General features: G+C 36.6%; 1 protein-coding gene across 3 annotated transcripts in view; it reads right to left on the bottom strand.

Annotated features, from left to right (window-relative positions):
* The window catches only part of SPIDR (scaffold protein involved in DNA repair), a 490,566-nt gene that overhangs the window by 113,683 nt on the left and 352,632 nt on the right, over positions 1-24,251 (bottom strand). For all 3 annotated transcript variants that reach the window (XM_032841172.1, XM_032841170.1, XM_032841171.1), the window contains exons 9-10: positions 22,524-22,719; positions 20,661-20,908 (exon numbers count right to left, since the gene is read on the bottom strand). In XM_032841172.1, the coding sequence (XP_032697063.1) occupies positions 20,661-20,908; positions 22,524-22,719 (444 nt within the window). The remainder of the gene's footprint in view (positions 1-20,660; positions 20,909-22,523; positions 22,720-24,251) is intronic.

Here is a 24,251-nt window from a genome sequence, read left to right as displayed (position 1 = left end):
TGCCATATTATTTTCAAATTACAGCAGATGAAAGATAAAAAAATCCTTAAAAGAGGGGCGCCTGGGTGGCTCAGTGGGTTAAGCCTCTGCCTTCGGCTCAGGTCATGATCCCAGAGTCCTGGGATCGAGCCTCGCATCGGGCTCCCTGCTCAGTGGGGAGCCTGCTTCCTCCTCTCTCTCTCTGCCTGCCTCTCTGCCTACTGTGATCTCTCTCTGTCTGTCAAATAAATAAATAAAATCTTAAAAAAAAATCCTTAAAAGAGCTAGAGGGAAAACAATACCTTACCAAAAGATGAACAAAGCTAAGAATTATATCTAACTCCATCCCCACACACTGCTCAAGCAAGAAGAGAGTTAAGTGAAATATTGAAAGTGCTGAGGGAAAAAAACCCCTGCCAACTTAGAATTCTGCACTTTGTAAAATTATCCTTCACAAATGAAGGAGAAATTAAAAACTTTCTCAGACAAATGAAAGTTGGAGTAACCTGTAGCCAGGAGACATACCTTGCAAGAAATGGTAAAACAAGATCTTCGCAACAAAGGAAAATAACATGGGTAAGAAACTCGGGAAGAAAGGAAGAGTAATGAGGAAGGACAAGTGAGGTTAAAGTAAGAACTTTTATCTTAATTCTTAATTAATCAATAAGTAACAGTTCAAAATAATTATACGAGGAATGTATTCTATTATGTATGTTTATGTATATACCTTACATGTATTATGTGTGTGTGTATACCTATATATGCTTATATATAAGCAAAAAGAATGACAGCAAAGGATGGGAAGAAGGAAGTAGAATTATTTGTTATTATAAGGAACTCATACTACCTATGAAGTGGTCAGATTTATTTGATAGTAGATTTGCATAAGTTATAAATGTATATTGCAAATTCTAGGGCAACCACTAAAAACAATTTAAAAAAAGAAGTATAACTGACATGCTAAGAAAGAAGAAAAAAGGAATCATATAAAATGCTCATTTCAAACTACAAAGGGGGTTAGGGATAGGGTGGTTGGGTTATGGACACTGAGGACAGTATGGATTATGGTGAGTGCTGTGAAATGTGTAAGCCTGATGATTCACAGACCTGTACCCCTGGGGCAAATAATACATTATATATCAATAAAAATAATTTAAAAATTAAAAAAAAAACTACGAAGGGGATAAAAGAGTGGAGGACAAAAAGAAAAAACAACAGCAACAAATAGAAAAAAACAAGGAATATAGTGGATATTAATCTAACTATCACTAGAATGTCAATGGTCTAAATGTACCATTAAAAGGGATTGTCAGAGTGGATCAAAAAAATGACCCAATTATATCTTGTCTACAAAAAACTGACTTTAAATATAAAGACACATGTAAATTAAATAAAAGGAGAAAAATATACCATGCAAACATAATAGCACATAATAACATGGTTATTGTATTATGATATCATAATTTTAAAAATACCATGCTAACATTAATAAAGACAAAGCAGGAGGGGCTATTTTAAATTAACTAAATAATTTTAATTCTAGTATAGTTAACATACAGTATTATAGTAGGGAGTTATTTTGATTTGAGAGCAGACTTCAAAGGTAAGCAAGGGATAAAGGGATAAAGAGGGACATTATATAATGATAAAGGTATCACTTCTACAAGTAGACTTTAACAATTCTTCATTTATATGTCTAAGGAGAAAGCATTAAACTACATGACACAAAAACAGAACTGCAAGGAAAAACAGATGAATCCACTATCATAGCTGGAGACTTCAACATCCCCTTTCTCACAAATGGATATATCCAACAAGCAGAAAAGCAGCAAGGACATAGTTGAACTCAACTACACTATTAATTAACTGGATATAACTAGAATTTATAGACTACCTCATCCAACAGTGGCAAACTACACATTCTTTCAAGCTCACATGGAACATTCACCAAGACAGACCACAGTCAGAGCCATAAAACAAAATGTAACAAATTTAAAGAATAGGAACTATACAATGTTTACTCTTAGTGCAATTAAACTAGATTCAATAACAGAGAGAAAACTTGAAAATCCCAAAATACATGTAGATTAAAGAACAAACTTCTAAAGAACACATGGGTCGGGGTGCCTGGGTGGCTCAGTGGGTTAAAGCCTCTGCTTTTGGCTCAGGTCATGATCCCAGGGTCCTGGGATCAAGCCCCACATTGGGCTCTCTGCTCAGCATGGAGCCTACTTCCCTCTCTCTCTGCCTGCCTCTCTGCCTACTTGTGATCTCTGTCTGTCAAATAAATAAATAAAATCTTAAAAAAAAAACAACACATGGGTCATAGAAGAAATTCCGAGAGAAATCAAAAAATATTTTTAAGTAATGAAAATGGAAACACAACTCACCAAAATGTGTGGGATGATATCAAAACAGTACCTAGAGGGCAATTTATACTACCAAATGCATTTCTTAGAAAAAAAGAATAATTTAAAATCAATAATGTAAGTTTCTAGCTTAACAGATTATAAAAAGAGCACACTAAATCTAAAGGAAGCAAAAGGAAAAAAATATAAATTGAGAGCAGAAATCAGTGAAATTAAAAGAAATCAGTAGAGAAAATCAATGAAAAGAAAAGCTGATCTTTCAAAAGATCAATATAATCTATAAGCCTTTAGTTGGGCTAACCAAGAAAAAAAGAGGGAGGACACAAATTACTAAAATCAGAAATGAGAGAGGGCACATCACTACAACTTCTTTCAAGACATGTCTCCAAAGGCAAAGGAAACAAAATCGAAAATGAACTTTTGGGACTTCATCAAGATAAAAAGCTTCTACACAGCAAAGGAAAGAGCAACAAAACAAAGAGGCAACCCACAGAATGGGAGAAGATATTAACAAATGACACTATGGACACAGGGCTGATATCCAAGATCTGTCAAGAACTCCTCAAACTCAACACTCAAAAAACAGATAATCACGTCAGAAAATGGGCAGAAGACACGAACAGACACTTCTCCAAAGAAAATACACAAATGAAACAGACACAGGAAAAAATGTTCATCATCATTAGCCATCAGGGAGATTCAAATCAAAACCACACTGAGATGCCACCTTAAACCAGTTAGAATGGCCAAAATTAACAAGAGAGTAAACAACAAGTGTGGATAAAGGGGAACCCTCTTACACTGTTGGTGGGAATGCAAGTTGGTGCAGCTACTTTGGAAAACAGTGTGGAGATTCCTTAAGAAATTAAAAATAGAGCCTCCCTATGATCCTGCAATTGCGCTCCTGGGTATGTACCACAAAGATACAGATGTAGTGAAAAGAAGGGACATATGTACTACAATTTTCATAGCAGCAATGGCCACAACTGCCAAACTGGGCAAAGAGCCAAGATGCCCTTCAACAGATGAATGGATAAAGAACACATGGTCCATATATACTATGGAGTTTTATGCCTCCATCAAAAAGGGTGAATACCCAACTTTTGTATCAACGTAGATGAGCCTGGAGAAGATTATGCTGAGTGAAGTAAGTCAAGCAGAGAGTCAATTATCATATGGTTTCACTTACCTATGGAGCATAAGGAATAACATGGAGGACATTAGGAGAAGGAAAGGAAAAATTAATTGGGGGAAATCGGAGGGGGAGACGGAGCATGAGAGACTGGACTCTGAGAAACAAACTAAGGGTTTTGGATGGGAGTGGGGTGAGGGGTTAGGTGAGCCTGGTGGTGGGTTAAGGAGGACATGTATTGCATGGAGCACTGGGTGTGGTGCAAAAACAAAAACAAAAACAAAAACAAGAGAAGAAAAAAGAAGCCAACCTGAAAAGGCTACAGACTGTATGATTCTGATTATATGACATCATGGAAAAGGCAAAATTATGGAGATAGTACAAAGATTGGTGGGTGACAGGGGTGGCACAGGGGAAATAAACAGGCAGAGCACAGAGGTCTTTCAGAGCAGCGAAAATACTCTGTATGATATTATAATAATGCATATTTGTCATTATATTTCCTCTAAACACATAGAATGTACAATACCAATTATAAACACTAATGTAACATATGAACTTTGGGTGATTATGATGTGTTAATAGAAGTTCATTCCTGGTTAAAAAAAAGAAAAAAGTACTATGCTGGCTAGTGATGCTGATAGAAAGGTATATGGACAGTTTTGCTATAAACCTAAAATTGCTCCAAAAAATAAAGTTTTAAAAAATAAAGTTTTTAAAAAGAAAAGTGGGGAGGACTCGCATAATTGTTAGATGACAGCATCAGGATTAAAACATTGAATTGGTTCATGGGCTGAATCTGCCAAAACAAAATTTAAGAGAGATAAATATAAGGTTCTGTACTTAGCTCCAAAAACAAATCAACTCCAAAAGCAGGGACAGAGAAGCTCATTAGCAACTTCAAAGCCTTTAATATAGGAGAACAATTAGGATTATAAAGAGGTCCACATATCATGTGTGTAATAGGCTGTCATGCATAAAAGTAAACAGATTCTACATGACCCTAAGAGGAAGCATTAGTTCCAAGGGTCACAAGACCCAGGAAAAGAGATTTAGGCTCAAGATAGGAGAGAGATTTCTTAGCATGAGAACTGTACAAGAATGGGCTATGGCAGAATACTGTGTCTGCCACCAGAGCAGTCCAATCCTGATGCAGCCGAGAATCAACTATCAAATGAATAACTTACAACTGGTATCTAAGGGCCAATCTAACTCTAAGATTCTGTGATTCTATAACATTTTTATTAAAAGATATTTAAACCAAAACCACAAATTAATCAAACCAAAGCTGAATAATCCTACTACCTGGAAAGAAATATTCAGAGGTTCATTGTGTAGAATTATTTCTTGGAGCACGTGAAGTTAACTCCATGATGAAGAATAACTCAAAGTGAGGTTCAACTATTAACAAATTCAAAGCTAACAATCAGTTCTGTTTTAGATAATATATTATAAAAGTTTAAAAAAAATAAGTAACATATTCAAACTCTCTTTTCTTCTCAACCACCTGGTTATCCTGCCATGGGACAAATAAAGTTACCAGCTTTTGTGTATCCTTCCAGATATATCTTATGCATATAAAAAGCATTTAAGCCCATATTGCCCCCCACCCTTTATTTTAACCAAATGGTAGTATATTTTATATATTGTTTTGGACTTTGTTCATTTGTTTTAATAGTACATCCTTGAAGATCATTTCATATTAATATACAAAGAGCTTTCACATTCTTTATTTTAAGTGACAGCATAATATTCTATTTTGACATGTATATGGCTTATAATTCAAATGATTCAAAGTCTGAATAAATTCAGTTTAGTTTTCTTCCAAGACTGAATAATAAATGGCTAAAATGTTCTGAACTAATTGGAAGATAGAAAAAGACTTACAGTGATAGATATAAATTTCTTGTAAAATATAAAGAAATGGAAGATATTTCATTACTTAAAAAAAAAACCCAATTGGACAAATCAACTAGAAATGATACACTGGAGGGATTCTGATTCAAATACAAACCACAAGTATAGAAGCCTATTAACTCTGCAGTGATCTTTTGCCTTCAGGTATCACCCAGCACTAAACTTTTACAGCTTAGTTGGTCACTAAAGGCACACTGTGGTGTAAAGGAAATTTTTAGGACATCATAAACTCTGAAGATGTCAAAGTTCATGACAACACAACTGCAGCTGTCCTGAAGACCCATGGTGTATTTCTGGCATACTGGCATACTAAGAAGCATCCTAGCACCAAGAGTGTACACAGCTGCTTTAACAGGAACATGACATTCATTCTAACTTATTATTTCCTATCCCCCAAATGGCATTAAGTAATCTAAGGTTGGTGTGTTATCTAGGGCAAGGCTTTATGAAATTGGTGTTAAAACATAAATTAATTTTTTAAAAAAAGTAACTTCACAGTATAGAAACCAAACAAATCCTAACTCAGTTAGTAATCAAGGTCAACCACAACAGATATGTTGTTGATATCATGTTGATAGTAGTATGTACAGTTTCATATGATATAATGAAAATGACACTTTACCTCCATGATCTTCTACCCTGAAACCCATACCAATGTAAATATCAGAAAAACACAAAATATGTGGATAGTAATCCTCAAAACTGTCAAGGTCATTAAAAACAAAGTGTATCTATAAAATTGACAGTCTAAAGTAGGCTAAGGAGACATAACAATAACATGTAATGTGGTATCCTGAATGGGATCATGGAACAGAAAAAGGATATCAGGGAAAAATCTGAAGAAATCTAAATATAATACTTCAGTTAATATAGTATTGATATAGTATAGTAATATTCTGTATATAATAAAGCATAATAAAGCAATATTAATATAGTATGGTAATAATATAATACCAGTATCAGTTTAATAACTATGAGACTGTATCATACTAATAAAAGATGTTAACATTAGGGAAACTGGGTATGGGGTATCTGGGAACTTTCTATTATCTTTGTGACTAAAACCACTCTAAAGTAAGTTTATCAAACTTAATTAAATAAAAAAGCAAAGATGTGTTTATAAATTCCCATTACAGAGAATACTACTCCAAAGAAGGATCAAGGAGAATGGAACTAGTTCCATAACCTGATGACTCAAAGCAATTATTTTCTTAATTTGGTTATAATACACTCTCTACTAAGAATCATAAATATAAGTATATTCTCTGATTCCTAACCATATAATGCATAATACCAAAAAAAGGTGGATTGGCTATGCAGAGAAAGCATTTGACAATATCCAACACACTTTCATAATGAAAACATACAAGAAAATAGAACAAGGGAACATCCTCAATCTGATACAGGGCACTTTTGAAAACCAAAAACCAAAAACCAAACCAAACCAAACCAAACCAAACTTTTCTCAAAAAGTTAAACAGAGAATTACCATATGACCCAGCAATTCTACTCTTATGGTTATACCCAAGAGAAATGAAAACATGTCCACAGAAAAACTTCAAGACAGATGTTCATAGCATCATCATTCATAATAGCTACAAAGTACAAACAACCCAGATATCCATCAGCTGATAAAAAGGTAAATAAAATTGGATGTTTCTATATGATGAAATTTTATTCAGCCATAAAAAGGCATGAATGCTACCACACAAATGAACACTGAAATCAGTATGCTGATTGAAAGACACCAGACACAAAAATCCATATTGTATGATTCCATTTAAATGAAATATCCAGAAAGGTAAATTCATAGAGAGAGAAAGCAGATTAGTGGTTGTCAGGGGCTGAGAGAGGTTTGTAAGGGAGGGACTGCTTAAAGGATACAGGGTTTCCTTTAGCAACATGATAATGTGTTGGAACTATTTAGAAATGGTAGCTGCACAGCACTGTGAACATACTGAATACCACTCAACTGTATACTTCAAAATGGTTTATGTTATGCATCTTTCATCTCAATTAAAAAAACATGAAAAGATAATATGTGCACAAACATAAAATTTGTATGTTCTAACAAGGCATTGAGGGAGCCTGTCGCATAGCATCTAGTTTTTTCTCCCTAGAGGCAAGGATTAGAAAGAGTCATTTTTTAATTTTTATTTTTTAAGTAGGCTCCATGTCCAATGTTGGATTTGAACTCAGGACCCCAATATCATGAGTCACATGTTCTACTGATTGAGTCAGTCAGGTGCCCCAACAGTCTCTTCTTATATAAACTTCTAAGCAGTCTATTCATAAGGAAGTATATATGAGTATCTATGTGAAAATAAGCATATTCATTGTTGTTTTTACTAAACGTTAACTGAGCAGGCTCTCTCCAAGCAGGGGAAATGGTGGAGTCACAACTATCAGAGGACCAGAAAGCCCTCTGAGATGGGGTTTCATTAATGTGCCTCGACTCCTCAGGCTGTACTCTCTTCCTCATTTTCCACCCAACCAAAAAGCAGACACCATATACTCTTCTTTAGGAAGCATCTGGAAGAAATTTAAAATTCAAACATAAATGTCAAATGCTAGAGAGCCAACAGTGATGAATGACATGTGCTACCAGACACAGGTTTCCCCTGCTATCTGGAAGTAGAGCATTCCTATTAAAATTTTCATCAGCTGAAGTGGCATAAAGTAAAGAAGCAATTACCACTAATTTATATGGAAAATTTTTTGAGCATTCCCAGACCTCAACACCCCCCCGCCCCAAAACAAAAAACCTCCATTGAGTTTTTCTTACGCATCACTAGGACACATCACACATTACTAACATCACTAACAGGTACAAAATAAATTGAGATAAAGCACAGATGCTCACAGACACAGTTCAAAGCCATGATGGCTTGATATTGAGTGTAGTTCCATGGAAAGAGCTTCACAGTACCAGCCCTGGTGGGCATGTGCTGCCTCTAGAATAGTTTGCTGCAAAACAAATGCCGAAGGCTATTGTTGCTTTTCATTTTCACTTTTTTTTCATAAAAGCATAACTCCTCTTTGGATTTCTTTTGGTTAGCAAAAAGAGGCACTAATGTAGGTCTTTTGTAAAAGCGAAGTGATGTAATGTGAACTTTGGAAAAATGAGGGATACCTGTATATGGTAACCTTGTCCAAAGTATGTAACATTTTAGGAAATCTCATTCTAGTCTTTTCTGAAGAGAAGATGCCGCATTAATGAGCAGAATAAAAACTGGGACTAATTATATTCAAAAATTGTAAAGATAAGATTTACTACCATCCTTGCTGTGATTACAGTTTTCCATGTTTTTTTTGTTGTTGTTTCAAGTTTTTAATTGGTTAACATATAATTTTCCACTTTTCTATAGCTCACGTAAAGAAACCCCCTTAAGGGAGCCTGGGTGGCTCAGTTGGTTAGGCGACTGCCTTCAGCTCAGGTCATAAACCCAGGGTCCTGGGATCAAGTCTCACACAGGGCTCCCTGCTTGGCAGAGAGCCTGCTTCTTCCTCTGCCTCTGCCTTTCTCTCTGTCTCTCATGAATGGGTAAATAAAATCTTAAAAAAAGAAAAAAAGAAAAAAAGAAAGGCCTTTAAGACCTTCAGATTTTCTCCGTTCAATGTCTGTGATTTTCTTGGATAGCCAGTATTCTTCTATTGTAACTTATCTGGGTGCAAAGACTCGAGGTACAGAGTTGAATAAGCTAACTCTAAGTTTTCCAAAAGTCTGCTTAAGTGGTAAAACATCCAGGAGAGTTTTATTTTTTTTTCAATTTTTCAAAAAAAGATTTTATTTATTTATTTGACAATAAGAGAAAGAGCACAAGCAGGGAGGGTAGCAGGCAGAGGGAGAAGGAGAGGCAGGCAGGCTCCCCACTGAGCAGGAAGCCTGATGTGGGGCTCAATCCTGGAACCCTGGGATCATGACCCGACCTGAAGGCAGACACTTAACGAACTGAGCCACCCAGGTGCCCCAGTTTTGATATTTATTTCATTCTTCTTCTCACCCCCAAACATACGATCTGCTCCTTTTTTGTCTCCCCTACAACCTCCAGAGCTTGTAACACCTGCATTCAGATTCCTACCAGAGAGAGGAAGGATAGTCATCACTTAAGGGAAACGAAATGGCAGGGCAGGACACATAGCTCACACAGGAGCTGTGAGATTTAGAGCTACTAAAGACCTGTAAAACCTCTCCTTACCATCTTCCCCGGACGACTCAGTCTTCCTTTGTTTAATCCAAATCATGAGTTCCTTCCTTTTCAAGTAATTAGGTTTGGTTTAATGTTAAAAGTGAGTTTTTCATCCTTTCATCTTTTACCTATGACTGCTTAATTTTTTCTTTCTTTCTTTTTTTTTTTTTTTAAAGATTTTATTTAGTTATTAGACACAGAGAGAGAGATCACAAGTAGATGGCGGCGGGGCGGGGAGAAACAGGCTCCCCGCTGAGCAGAGAGCCCGATGCAGGACCCGATCCCAGGACCCTGAGACCATGACCTGAGCCGAAGGCAGAGGCTTAACCCACGGAGCCACCCAGGTGTCCCTAATTTTTTCTTGATATCTCCTAATTCTGCTTTAATTGTAACAAATGTTTTCAAACTCTTAAATCATTACCAACTGATTCTTTTCTTTATAAATCCTCAGTCAAGAGCTGTTCTTGTTCCTCCTTTGCTACCTCTCTAGGTGCCCCTCCTTTTTCCTCCTCCTCTCCCCTCCTTCCTTACACTAAATGAACCCACTATAGGGGCCTCTAGTCCAAGTATCTCATTTTCTGTAAGACTGGTATGGACTAGACTTTACCTTTTTCCTAAAGCAGAGTATTCTTGGCACTTCTTACTGCACTAGCCTCTTTATCATTGTCTTGAGAGAAACAACACTATAGTACATGTCCATGGACCAGTTTGTCCTGAGAAAGAAGGAGAATACATAGCCTCCATAGCTGTACTTTCCCCCACCTACATATACTTGTTAGGTGCCCATGGCATTCACGATCTGGTACCAAAATAAGATGAGTCACAGTCCTTAACCCCAGAGGGTTAAATGGAACAAATGAAATTTAAAAAAAATATGTATATATGGCCTTATTTTGAAAGCACTGACAAATACCAGTGCAATGTATAATACTTGGCCATTATGATCACTATATGACCAAGTACCTGTCTAGATACCTGTATCTGTCACTCTATTTTTGTCTCTGTGCAAATAAATGTGAAGGTTCAGAACATTTATGATATCATTGCTAGGCAAACTGGTCCAGAAAAAACAAGGGTACCTTTTCATATATTACAATGTCTCTTTCTTGTGAAGAAGGACACTCTTCCAAATAATTGTTTTGGAGGTTCTGTTTGCTTCAGTGTTCTTTGGAGCATGGGGTTGATTTGGCTCTAGCTAATTAGAACTGTAGATGCAAGAAATAACCACAAGGATGAGCTTACCAAGACTGCCAGCTGGCTGCCCCAAGTGCTCTGGGTCTAGCAGCAGCTGGGAGATAGGGCAGGAATAGGTCACTTGACAGAGCCAAACAGGGAGGAAAGGGACAACAAGGTGTTGCAGGCTAGCTAGAGCTGGAGTCAAGATAGATATTACAATTGATCTCACCCTGTCTGTGCTTTTGATTAAGGGTTATGTGGTGCTGTGTGCTTGCATTTAGCTGTCATTACAGATTCTGCCTGTGTGTGTGTTCTGTCTTTCATAGCTCTTCTCCATTCTATCATTTCAGAAAAATACATTCCAGGGATACCTGGGTGGTTCAGTGGGTTAAAGCCTCTGCCTTCAGCTCAGGTCATGATCTCAGGGTCCTGGGATTGAGCCCTGAGTCAGGCTCTTGCTCAGCAGGGAGCTTGCTTCCCCCTCTCTCTCTGCCTGCTGCTCTGCCTACTTGGGATTTCTCTCTCTCTGTGCCAAATAAATAAATAAAACCTAAGAAAAAAAAAGAAAAAAAAAAAAAAGAAAAATACATTCCAGAGATGCAGTCTAGCTCATAGGAAAGTTCTAACACAGCCATAGTAATGCTTCAGATTGCAGCTGCAGGCACAGAGGGGTTGGGGTACAGACCATTAGAGGTCTCCATCCTCTCTTAGCAACAAAAGTTTCCAGGGAAAGGAGGTCAGGATCAGGCAGGTAATTCTGCCTTTTATATTGGGCCACTCTGAAATCACTCTCAATTTTGATGGAAAACAGGAGCTGGAAGATCACCAAGACCAGGTTAAGATGCAGACTTAGAACTATGGATGCACACACCATGTCTGGCTATGAATCTGGAAAATTGCTCTTGCTATGTTCATTCTTTATGAAAATATTACTTTCATGATTGTCTATACTCACAGCACACAGCTGTTGTCATTCCTTTTGATCTTTTCCTTCAAGTCTATCAATAATTTTAATATATAAAAAAAACATGGGAACTTCCATTTCAATTTCATATTATTAATAAGCTCATTAAGGATACATATTCAAGAAATGTCAGTTATAAATGTAAAGGATGGATCAAATGACATGGGTTGGTATCATAAAATTTTTTTTTTGGGGGGGGGAAGGAGAGGGAGAGAGAATCTTAAGCAAATTCTATGGCCAGCATGAAGCCCGATGGGGGAGGCTCATGATCTCATAACCCTGAGATCATGACCTGAGCTGAAATCAAGAGTTGGATGTTTAATGGACTGAGCCACCCAGACACCTGTGAATATTTAAGAACATAAACATACTGTTTGCAAATAATCTACAATTCTAATTCTACTCTGAAACATTTAAAATTTCAGTCTGCTAACTGAAACCTGACTCTAGATCAATGAAATAATAAAAGCTTAAAAAAAAAGATAAAGGGTAGAAAAATGGGTCCATTTCCTGCCATCTATAATGGGAGAAATGATACACAGAGACATAATATAGTGCCAACAGTCACAAATATGAAAAAAAGAGGTATAACAGAAATATATTCAGCAACATATATAGTAGGAAGCATATATGCAGAAAAAGCATTAATGAATACTACCACTACTACTTCACGTAATCCTTACCAGCAAGGACTTCACAATGTTACAGTAAAGACTAATATATCTCTAACTATAATACAAAAACTATAATATTATAAAACAAATAGTGTTAAGAACGTTTACTTGGTATCAGGCATTTTGTAAATGTTATGTCATTTAATCTTCAAGTTTGAAAGTAAGGGTACTAACTTTATGGGGCTGTTATGAAAATAAAAAGAGTTAAGATCTATCTATCTACCTACCTACGACCAAAAAAAATATAGCTAAGTAGTTTTTCATTCTACCATCTGAAGAAGAGGCCAACTGCATAGGGGAAATTAGGAGAGATTTCATGAGGCAAGTGGTATAAGACTGGGTAGTGAAGGATGCATAGGACTTTAAGAGTGAATAGAAGATGATGAGCTACCATGGCTGCACTAAAGCATCAAACAACAATTTCTTTTTCCCTGCCTTAAGATAGTTAAAGAATTGCCAGGACAATTAAGTAAGAAAAAGAAATAAAACCTATCTGGATTGCATTGAAGAAGTAAAACTATCTTTATTTAAAGATTACATAATTTCACATATGGAAAATCCTAATGAATCCACTGGAAAACTATTAGACTTAATAAACAAGTTCTCCAAGACTTCAGCAGATAGGTCCATATATAAAAGTCACTTGCATACCTATACATTAGCAATAAATAACCTAAAATGATATTAAGAAAATAATTTCATTTGCAACAGCATAAAAGAAAACTTCGGTATAAATTTAACTAAAGAGGTGTTAAGACTTGTACTGAAAGCTATAAAACACTGTTGAAAGAAATTAAAGAACTAATAAAATGAAAAGACATCCCATGTTGGGTATAAAGACTAAATATTGCTAACATGGCAATTCTTTTCAAAGTGATCTACAGATTCAACATAATCTCTATCAAAAAAACAATTATTTTATTCCAAAATTGACAAACTGATTCTGAAACTAAAATGTCAACCTAAGAGGCTAAGAATTTCCAACACAATCTTAAAAGTTAGAGGACTTACACTCTGATTTCCAAATGTACTATAAAATTTTAGTAATTAAGATCATTATCGTACTTGCATAAAGATAAATATATAGGTCAATGGAAGAAACTGAGAGTCCAGAAATAAACACTTATATCTATGGTCAATTGATTTTTGACAAGGGTACCAAGAAAGTTTCAAAGAGAAAGAACAGTCTTTTTAGTAAATGGTGTTGGACAACTGGATACACAGATATAAAAGGATAAACCCTTGCCTCACACAACACACAAAAATTAACTCAGATCCATCACGGACTTAAATAGAAGACTATAAACTGTAAAACTCTTAGGAAAAAATGTAGGAGTAAACTTTCATAATCTTGGATTAGGCAACTATTTCTTAGATGTGACACCAAAACACCAAAGCACGAGAGAATAAAATAAAAGATAAATTGGACATCATTAAGGTTATAAACTTTTGTGTTTCAGAGGACACTGTCAAAAAAGTGGAACAAATACTCCACAGAATGGGAGAATACATTTTCAAATCATATATATGATAAAAGACTTGTAACCAGAATAAAGAACTCTTACAATTCAACAAAAAAGGGACAAATAACCCATTTATGAAAACAAGCAAAGGATCTGAAGATGCATTTTCCAAAGAAGTATAAAAATGGTCAAAAAGCACATGAAAACATGCTCAACATCATTAATCCTTAGAGAACCACAAGTCAAAGCAACAAGGATATACCACTTCACATCCAGTTGGATAGCTATAATAAAAAAGATAATCACAAGTCTTGGTAAGGATGTGGAGAGACTGGTGCCCCCATACACTTCTGGTGGGAATGTAAAATGGTAGTTTCTTTGGAAAACAGTTTAACTCTTCATAGAATTAAACAGTTACCATATGACCCAGCAACTCTACTCCTACACATATATTCAAGAGAAATGAAAACATACATTCACAGAAAGAACTTGTACACAGATGTTCATAGAAGTACTATTCATATTAGCCAAAAGTAGAAACAATCTAGATGTTCATCACATGATAAATAAACTGAATATGGCATACCCATACAATGGAATGAAATACTGATACATGTCACAACATGGATCAATGGGTAAGCCTTGAAAATATTGTGCTAAGTGAAAGAAGACAGTCATAAGACCATACGTTGTATGGAACTAGAGGCTATTATTCTAAACAAAATAAGTCAATCAGAGAAAGACAATTATCATATGATCTCACTGATATGAGGAAATTGAAGAAGAAGACAGAGGATCATCATAGGGGAAGGGAGGGAAAAATGAAACAAGACAAAACCAGAGAGGGAGACAAACCATAGGAGGCTCTTAATCTCAGGAAACAAACTGAGGGTTCCATGAAGGGAGGAGGGTGGGGAGGATGGGATGGCTGGGTGATGGACATTGGGGAGGGTATGTGCTATGATGAGTGCTGTGGATTGTGTCAAGACTGATGAATCACAGACCTGTACCCCTGAAACAAGTAATACATTATATGTTAATAAAAAAAGACCATACAATGTATAGTTCCACTTACATGTGTCTAAAACAGGTAAATCCATAGAGACAGAAAATTAGTGGTTGCCACAGGCTGAGGGAACGAAGGGTAAACAGTCAATGGGTCTGGGGTTTCTTTTTGAGGTCACAAAAGTTTTCTTATATTAGACTATGGTTATAATTGCAAAACTCTGTAAATACAGGACTGCAAAGAAAACATGGCAAAACAACCTTGGGATATCATACAGACCACCAAGAACTGTCTTAGAAAGGAAGTAAGCAAAAGTTAAGAGCTGGGAAGCTGAGAGTGAAGTGTTTATTTAAGACTTATGAATACAGAGCTAATGATTAAAAGAGGATTAAAATTTACTGAGAGAGCATAAGTAAGGAAAACCTAAAAGAATGGGATATAGTTCATAACAGGAAACAAAAGGTGTTGGCGAGGATGCGGAGAAAGGGGAACCCTCCTATATTGTTGGTGGGAATGCAAGCTGGTGCAGCCACTCTAGAAAACAGTATGGAGTTTCCTCAAAAAGCTGAAAATAGAGCTACCCTACGACCCAGCAATCACACTACTGGGTATTTACCCTAAAGATACAAATGTAGGGATCCAAAGGGGTATGTGCACTTGAATGTTCCTAGCAGCAATGTCCACAATAGCCAAACTATGGAAAGAGCCTAGATATCCATCAACAGATGAATGGATAAAGAAGATGTGTGTGTGTGTGTGTTTCCCAATGGAATACCATGCAGCCAGCAAAAAACATGGAATCTTGCCATTTGCAGGGATGTGGATGGAACTAGAGGGTATCATGCTAAGTGAGATAAGCCAATCAGAGAAAGACAATTATAGAATCTCACTGATATGAGGATTTTGAGAGGCAGGGCATGGGTTTGGAGGGGGAAGGGAAAAATGAAACAAGATGGGATGGAGTCGGGGGGCTGGTGGAGAGGAACCATAGGAGATTCTTAATTTCAGGAAACAAACTGAAGGCTGCTGGGGGGTGCGAGAGGAGGGACAGAGTGGCTACATTATGGACATTGGGGAGGGTATGCGCTATGGTGAGTGCTGTGAATTGTGTAAGACTGATGATTCACAGACCTGTATCCTTGAAACAAATAATACATTATATGTTAATAAAAAATTAATTAAAAAGTAAAAAATTAAAATTAAAATAAAAAAAGAAAGAATGTACATCTCTAAAAGATAAAATTAAATTACTGTCCCTAAGTTAAATATCTGAAGGAGAAAGGGAGCAGATGTTTCAGAAAGGGAGAAAGAAAGTCAATGTTTAATGACAACCAGCATGGATGGAGAGTAAGATAACTTGGTCCAGAGTCTGCTCTACCATGAGGTAGGGAGTCACTAGGAAATTCATTTACTTTTTTTTTTGCTCAGTTTCCTCTATTACAAATTTTCTCCAAGAGCAGTGCTCCCTTTCTGCCAAAAAACAAACAAACAAAAAACCCCAAACAAACAAACAAAAACCTCACTGCTTTATTAGTCATGCATTTATTTAACATTCATTCAATACATAGCAAATCTTGATAAAGGTGGGTTTGGGCTCTGGACAGTCTGCCTAGATGAGTGCTTATGGAGTACCTTCAGAGTTGGTTTTTTGTTACTTTTTATTTTAGTGATTTATAAAACTTAGGTTTGTATTGGTTATTCTGACCTATAACACCTAGAGAAACTTTGTAGAAGTGTTTAGTAGCTTGAGTTAAAAGAAGTTATCCACAGAGAAAGACAACTATCATATGATCTCCCTGATATGAGGGAGAGGAGATGCAACATGGGGGGTTAATGTGGTAGGAGAAGAGTAAATGAAACAAGTTGGGATTGGGAGGGAGACAAACCATAAGTGACTCTTAATCTCACAAAACAAACTGAGGGTTGCTGGGCAGAGGGGGGTTGGGAGGGGTTATGGACATTGGGTAGGGTATGTGCTATGGTGAGTGCTGTGAAGTTTGTAAACGTGGAGATTCACAGACCTGTACCCCTGGGGGAAAAAAAAATATATATATATATATATATATGTTTATAAAAAATAAAATTATAAAAAAAAAAAAAAGAAGTTATCCAGAAGAACAAGGGACAGGAGACTCTTACATGTTGTATTTCTGAAATCTAAAGTGTATACATATGTGTATGTGTGTATACACACAACACATAGTCTAAAGTATATATATATATACATATATATATATACATATATATATGTATTTAAGATTTTATTTATTTGACAGAGAGAGAGAAAGAGATTACAAGTAGGCAGAAAGGCAGGTGTGTGTGTGTGTGGGGGGAACAGGTTCCTCGCTGAGCAGAGAGCCCAGTGTGGGGCTCAATCCCAGAACCTTGAGATCATGACCTGAGCCGAAGGCCGGGGCTTAACCCAATGAGCTACCTAGTCACCCCTATATGTGTGTATTTTAAAGATTTATTTATTTTAGAGAGAGCGTGAGCACATGCAAGTGGGGGGAGGGGCAGAGGGAGAGAATCTTTAAGCAGACCCCCCAATGAGCATGAAGTTGGACAGAGGGCTCTATCCCACAATCCATGAGATCACAACCTGAGCAGTAACCAAGAGCTGGCCGCTCAACAAACTGAGCTACTCAGACACCCCTGAAATCTAAAGTGTATTTAGATGATGTTTCACAGCTGAGAGGAAATGAGCCTTTTGACTGAACTTATGTGACCTTGTTCAGGACTGGCTGGCTCCAAATGAATTTCCTTTTATTTCAAAGTTGGCAACAATCTGGCTTTCTGGCATCAGAAGATGAGCTCTTACTGATCTTAGAAAAGAGAGACTACTACAGTACTGGGAACAAATTGATATAGACATCTATGGTTGAGGTACTAAGTACATGTAGATATAAGACACACCACAGGGCTCCATGAGGAGTCATCTGGCCTCATTTGGGCAGAAAAGAGAGAATTATTATAAGATAATTGCAAAATATCTACCATATGACACTTTCTTTTTCTCCAGGCCTTAATTTCTTGGGATATGGTAATTTCTGGAACATTATGGAAAACACATAGTGATCAACATTGTCTTTGAGTTCACTGATAGAAAGATCTCTGAGGCATAGCAGGTTATGGCAAGAGAGCAGACCTGGAGCTGCCCTCAGTGTAAGCGATCTCTATGCCATTTTCCCTGTCTGCTGCAGTCATGCTTCTGGATGAGAATGACTCCCATGTGCTGCACAGGAGTTCACCAAAGTTATAGGTAGAAACTGTAAGTAGAAAAGAATCTTCCAAACTATAAAGTTAAGTCTTTTAGCCACGTTTTCTCTTAGGTACATGCTACATGTGTATAAATAAAAGTCTACATTAGAAAACATGTTTCTAAATGATCCTCCAAAGCAGATATTTAATGCTTTTTATAATATACATTAGCAAAGAATTAGTACAGGGTTAAGGATAATTTTACTTCTACATTAATTTTGTTTATAAACGAATTTGATTATTATAGCATTATGAATCTAGAAAATATTAATAATCAGTTTTACAATAATACCTTTTTGTACCCAAAAGATATCTTAGAAGTCTTGTTCTCACACCCAAGCTCAAATGCTATGATTTTCTGTCCAAAGATTCATTTTCTTACACAATCCAATCAATTCTCCCCATGGCTGGGCACTTTCACTACTCCTGCTGCCCAGGATGACCTGACAGCACCCCCCCGGGCCACCGCTCCCCAGTCAGACTTAATCAGTCACAGGTTGGTCCTAACTCAATTTTATCCTCTTTCTTTCAGCTCCATACTCTCTACAACCCTGACATGTTTGGGATTTTATATCTCATGATGTTATTCTTTTTGTCCACCTGTATAACTGTCAGCAAGTAAGAAGGCTCAGTTTCCTCATCTGTGAAATGTGACTAGTATCATCTAGCCTCAACACTGTATAATTTCATGTGTGCTACAGGAACACAGCACACATAATGCATATTTAACTACATCGGAATAACAATGCTATTTTCTTATTTTTGAGGTTTATGCCCATCCTTTTTTCAATCCACAATTTAGCACAGTCTCATTTGATATGTCCCAGCATATGTTCTAAGGTACAAATCCAAAACATTCATAATGCTAGCCATTGGCAGCAATTCACCAGAAGTTAGCTTCCAATTCTTCTTTTTGCTTAACAAGTAAAACAAGTACCCCCAAAGGAACTAGAGGGACAGGATTCAAGGTGTCCATTCCTTGTGATTACTCATAAGGAAGGAACCTTGCTGTCAATTTCACCTTGCCTTCTCATCATTGTGACTCAGTCCTTGCTATCCCCAGTCTCCTCTGAGTGTCTGGTCTGTGTGCTGGTCTGGAGAAGCTTTAGATCATCATCGCTTAGGTTATTCAGTAGTTCCTTCTCCAAAGCCTAATGCTGGATACATTCCATGAAAAATGTAAAACAAAACAAAACCTATGTCTGATCTATAACTGGCTCAGATAATTTTATTTAGGTTTACCACAGATTTAAGTTAAAGACTACGAGACTTGTCTACGCCTACAAGTTAAAAACCCTACAACTGATATAATCATCTCAGACATACACATATTCCAAACAAAATAAAATAAAAATTTTTCCTATAAATCCAAAAGAAATATTCTCTAATTCTACACCTAAAAGAGACTTTTTGGAATTCAAAAGACTTTCAAATAAAGTGCCACCTACCCAAAGAAGATTCATAATTAACACAGAAATGTTTCTTGTCACTTATTCTGAATGGTATCAGAAGGCTCTATAAGAATAGGATATTGTTGTAATTACTGTTTCTTAAATATGTGTTTTATTTTAAGAGCAGATATAAAAAAAGAGTACATATAAAAAAAGTTGATGAACTGGCATCTATACTTTTAATTTCTGTTATATTATAAGTCCATCTCATTGCTTTAAGGGCAGTTTCACTTAGAAATAAATATAACTTCAAAAGGCTATGCCAAGGCTATGACGTAAATAAACGCTTCAGTCAATGACATGACTACAGCTATTTGAAAAAATACAGGAAGGGCCTAAATACAAGTTAAAGAAGGTATCATTCTCATATTTAGTATGAGCAAAGTACTTTGAATTTGGTTTGGCTCATGTAGCTCATGTACATGTGCTACATGTACATGTGCTACAAGGTAGCTACTAGTCACACGGGGCCACTTAAAATAGTTAAATTTTAATTTAAAAGTTAATTAAAATTAAATAAAACTTGAAATTTAGTTCCTCAGTCCTATTAGCCATTTCTGAGTGCCCAGTAACCGTACGTGGTCAGTGACTACCTCGCTGAATAGTACAAATACATAACATTTATATCATTGCAGAAAGTTCTATTAGGTAGTGCTGACACAGGTTAGAAAAGCACTCTTTGAAAGCCACAGATTCACTAACTGCCATTTATTTATTTAGATTTTTAAGGTATATAAACCTTGACAGATATTGCAGTGGTCTTTTTAGGTATGGTTAACCACATGTCCTGGCTTTTATGGAAGAATACCAGTATTTCTTGTCTATATTACTTTCAATAGCATGAACCATTAAAGGTAAAAGTAAACACAACAAATTAAATTTTTAGTAGAACTTTTTATATTAAATAAACAGACTCTTTTGTCAAACCACATGGCTCAAATTTTGATGCAAGAAAAAAACAACAACAACAAAAAGAAAACTCAAGTATATGGTGAATGCAGCCAAGAGTCTCTTTCTCTAGTAAGAGTCTCTACTTTCTCTAAGTGACTCTAGCACTCATGCCTGTATCTTAATTACTCACCTAACTCTGGGTGGGTCTGAGTCATGTGGAGCAGCTGAGCCACCTCCCTGCTGATATCTGTAGGGAAGACAGTAAACTCTCTGTACCACCACTCGAACCCCAACTCCTGACCATGGGGCAGCTCCCTGGCTTTCCACTGCATCCAGAAGAGAATCCCTCAGGGGAGCTTGGGCTGGAAAGCACTGTTTTGCTTCTTCATGTCCATGGGTACAGTCTGTCCTTATGGTAGTGAGACCACTATACATAACCTGGCCAAGACATGCAGAGGGAGCAATTTCAGTTTAACTCATAACAGCATGGTACATTCCAAATCATGACTTTCTGAGGCAATCTTCTGATGTAACTGCAGAATACCAAAGGAACGATGAAGATAAAACATTGCGTGGGCCTCTGTGTCTGCCAGGTAACTAATACTATTGAGGAGGGCAGGGTGAACAAGATAACATGGGAACAGCAAAGAGTGTTTCTAATCAATAGAAGCACAGATCTTCTTGGGTCTTTGAAAAGATGTAAAGTCCTACTATTACAATACTTCATGGTAATTTAGAAAATTTTTCTTTTATGAGGTAAACAATCCCAACAGGACAAACTAAAAAACAAAAGAATGACCAGGGTTTCAAAATTAAGTCACTATTAAGTTCTTGGTGTGTGCAGTCTACTAGGCTAGCTCATGTAGCCTCCTAACAACCCTTTACAATAATATTAAATATCACAATAACACTTCTAGAGCACATTCCAGGCAGTTTTCTTTATGTACTATACTTGCATAGCGAACATATTTAACTTTGTAACTACCCAAGTGGATAGATTATATCATTATTACCATTTTAAAGATAAAAACATTGAAACACAGAAAGATTATGAATCTTGCCCAGTGTTACTCAACAATAAATGACTGAGGCAGAATTTGAACCAGGATATCTGGTTCCAGAGCCTATATTCATAACCATGATGTTACACAATGGCTTCATTGTCACTGTTGTCAGACAAAAATGTTATCTTGAGAATTTAATATTAATAGCTATTTACAACTAAATGTTAAAGCAGGGATGCACTCAGAGTCATAAATTAAATTAATTAGAGAGCCCCCTTTTCCCTATTATCCCCTTCAGATACTTCTTTTGATAATTTAGGGAGAGTAGGCTTGTTGACATATTTACAAACAAGATGAAAGTTTGTCTATTTTTCTTTTTCTTTTCTTTTTTTCCTTTAAGATTTTATTTACTTGTGAGAGAAAGAGAGAGAGAGCACAAGCAGGGGGAGTGGCAGCCAGAGGGAGAAGCAGGCTCCATGCTGAGCAAAGAGCCGGATGTAGCTGTGCTGAAGCAGATGCTTAACTCACTGAGCCACCCAGGAACTCCTACTTTTCTTTTTCTTATATCCCCTCATACTATCTGTCAGCCTAAGCATTCTTAGCATTCAAACCAATCATTCAGTGCTGATTCAGCTAACTGGGTAAACCTGAGATGGTACACCTGGAGTCACAGACACTTAAAACCTGGAACGGTCCCTGGAGTGCCCTTCATGCCTTCTATGAGTGAAATTTAGGGGGTTCCCTAAATTTATCTTGACAAATGATCATGACCCAGGGCCAACAAAATTTCAAAAAACAATCTAAGCATATAATTTCAAGTTTGTGCAGCTCTATTTATCCCAAGGATATAGATATTGTGAAAAAGAAAAATATAACTTTTTTATTTAATAAATAAAAAGCTTAAGCAAAATTCTTAGACAATTACAAAATGAGAATAAGAAAGTGAAAAATCATATATTTTGATAGACTAGGATAAAGATTAAAAAAACACAATTAGATAGATGAAATACTGTGAAAAGAAGGCTACTAAATACTAAACCTGGCTTTACCTGGCTTTCAGGTGATATATTTGTTAGATTCCTAAATCTAAATCTCTGAGCCAAAGTGATACTTCTTCTTGGAAGGGCTGTGTCCCAACAGTGCACTTCATGTATTATTTTTGAATCTTCTTTGGCAACAACTTTCTGACAAAAGTAAGTATTCAGAATAACAGGGCAACTTCCACTTGGGACAATAAGCATTTGCCTGGAAAAGAGAAAGAAATGTAACAGTTTACAGTTACAGTTTATTTACAATGTTGGGTTTCCTTCATGTTCTTGCTAAATCAGGAATATAAAGGGCAATGACTCACCTGCTATGGATAGATAAAACAAAGTCAGGCCACAGATGAACAAATGGATAGAGAAAATGTGGTACATATATACATTGGAATATTATTCAGCCATAAAAAGAATGAGATCTTGTCATTTATAACATGAATAAGACTTAGTATTAAATTAAGTGAAATAACTCAGACAAAGATAGGGAAATATCATATGATCTCACTTATATATGGAATCTAAAAAACAACAGAAACAAACAAAAACAGAAACAGTCTCATAAATATAGAAAAACTGGTAGTTGCTAGAGGGGCTGGGCTTGGGGTTGGGGGGATGGGCAAAATGGGTGAAGGGGATTCAGAGGTACAGACTTGCAGTTATAAAATGAATAAGTCATGGGGATGAGAAGTACTACATAGGGGACAGAGTCAATAACATTGTAAAATTTTGTATGATGACAGATGGTAACTATCGTGGTAAGCATTGTGTAATGCACAGAACTACCAAAGCACTATTTTGCACACCTGAAACTAATGGACTATTGTATGTCAGCTATACTTCAATAAAACAAACAAACAGAAGTGGCACCCACCCTCACATGCTCAGGAGTAAATGTCAATAGAATTAATTTTACTTTTCCAGTGCAAGTGTGTGTCAGGAAAGGTGGAATGGAAGAAGGCCATGTCACTGCTTGGGCTTGAGTTCCCTCAGGTCTCCTATTCTGGTAGATGATGGCCTTGGAGAAATGCAGGGAGTGAGCAAAGACTATCAACAGGCTCAAGATTTGTCCAGACATTAAAATAAATGTTATTTACAAATGAAACCTTCAGACACTTTGACAGCTCTAATCTTTCAAAGAACATGACAGCAAGACCCAAAGAAGCTTCTGCCTTCACTGTCAAATAGAACACAGTCACAAAAATGCTTCATATTTAATTTGAAAAGGAATGTGGGAACATAACAGACAAAATTCTCCTGGTTCCGGGGCGCCTGGGTGGCTCAGTGGGTTAAAGCCTCTGCCTTCAGCTCAGGTCACGATCCCAGGGTCCTGGGATCGAGTCCCGCATCGGGCTCTCTGCTCAGCAGGGAGCCTGCTTCCTCCTCTCTCTGCCTGCCTCTCTGCCTACTTGTGATCTCTGTCTTTCAAATAAATAAATAAAATCTTTAAAAAAAAAAAAATTCTCCTGGTTCCTTTCAGACATCTGACTTGACATCTTCAGCACTCATTCCTCAAAGGAGGTAGTGTTACTTAACATTAAGGAAAATTTAGGACTTCTTATTTTGGGAAGGTGGGAATAGACATATTTTCCCTAATTTATCCTATTAAGCACAACTAAAATGCCTAACATTACATATCAACTAAACATAAGACATTGAAAAGTGGAAAGAAGGCGGCACACCAGCCCTAGAGACTTAAGAAACAATAGTGGTGAGTTCCTGGGTTTTCTGTTGCCTCTT

This window comes from Lontra canadensis, unplaced genomic scaffold (assembly GCF_010015895.1).
Source record: "Lontra canadensis isolate GAN:19392208 unplaced genomic scaffold, GSC_riverotter_1.0 scaffold121, whole genome shotgun sequence".
Lineage (NCBI taxonomy): Eukaryota > Metazoa > Chordata > Mammalia > Carnivora > Mustelidae > Lontra > Lontra canadensis.
The sequence above is the reverse complement of the archived record's forward strand: the minus strand, read 5'-3'. Positions and strand labels throughout refer to the sequence as shown.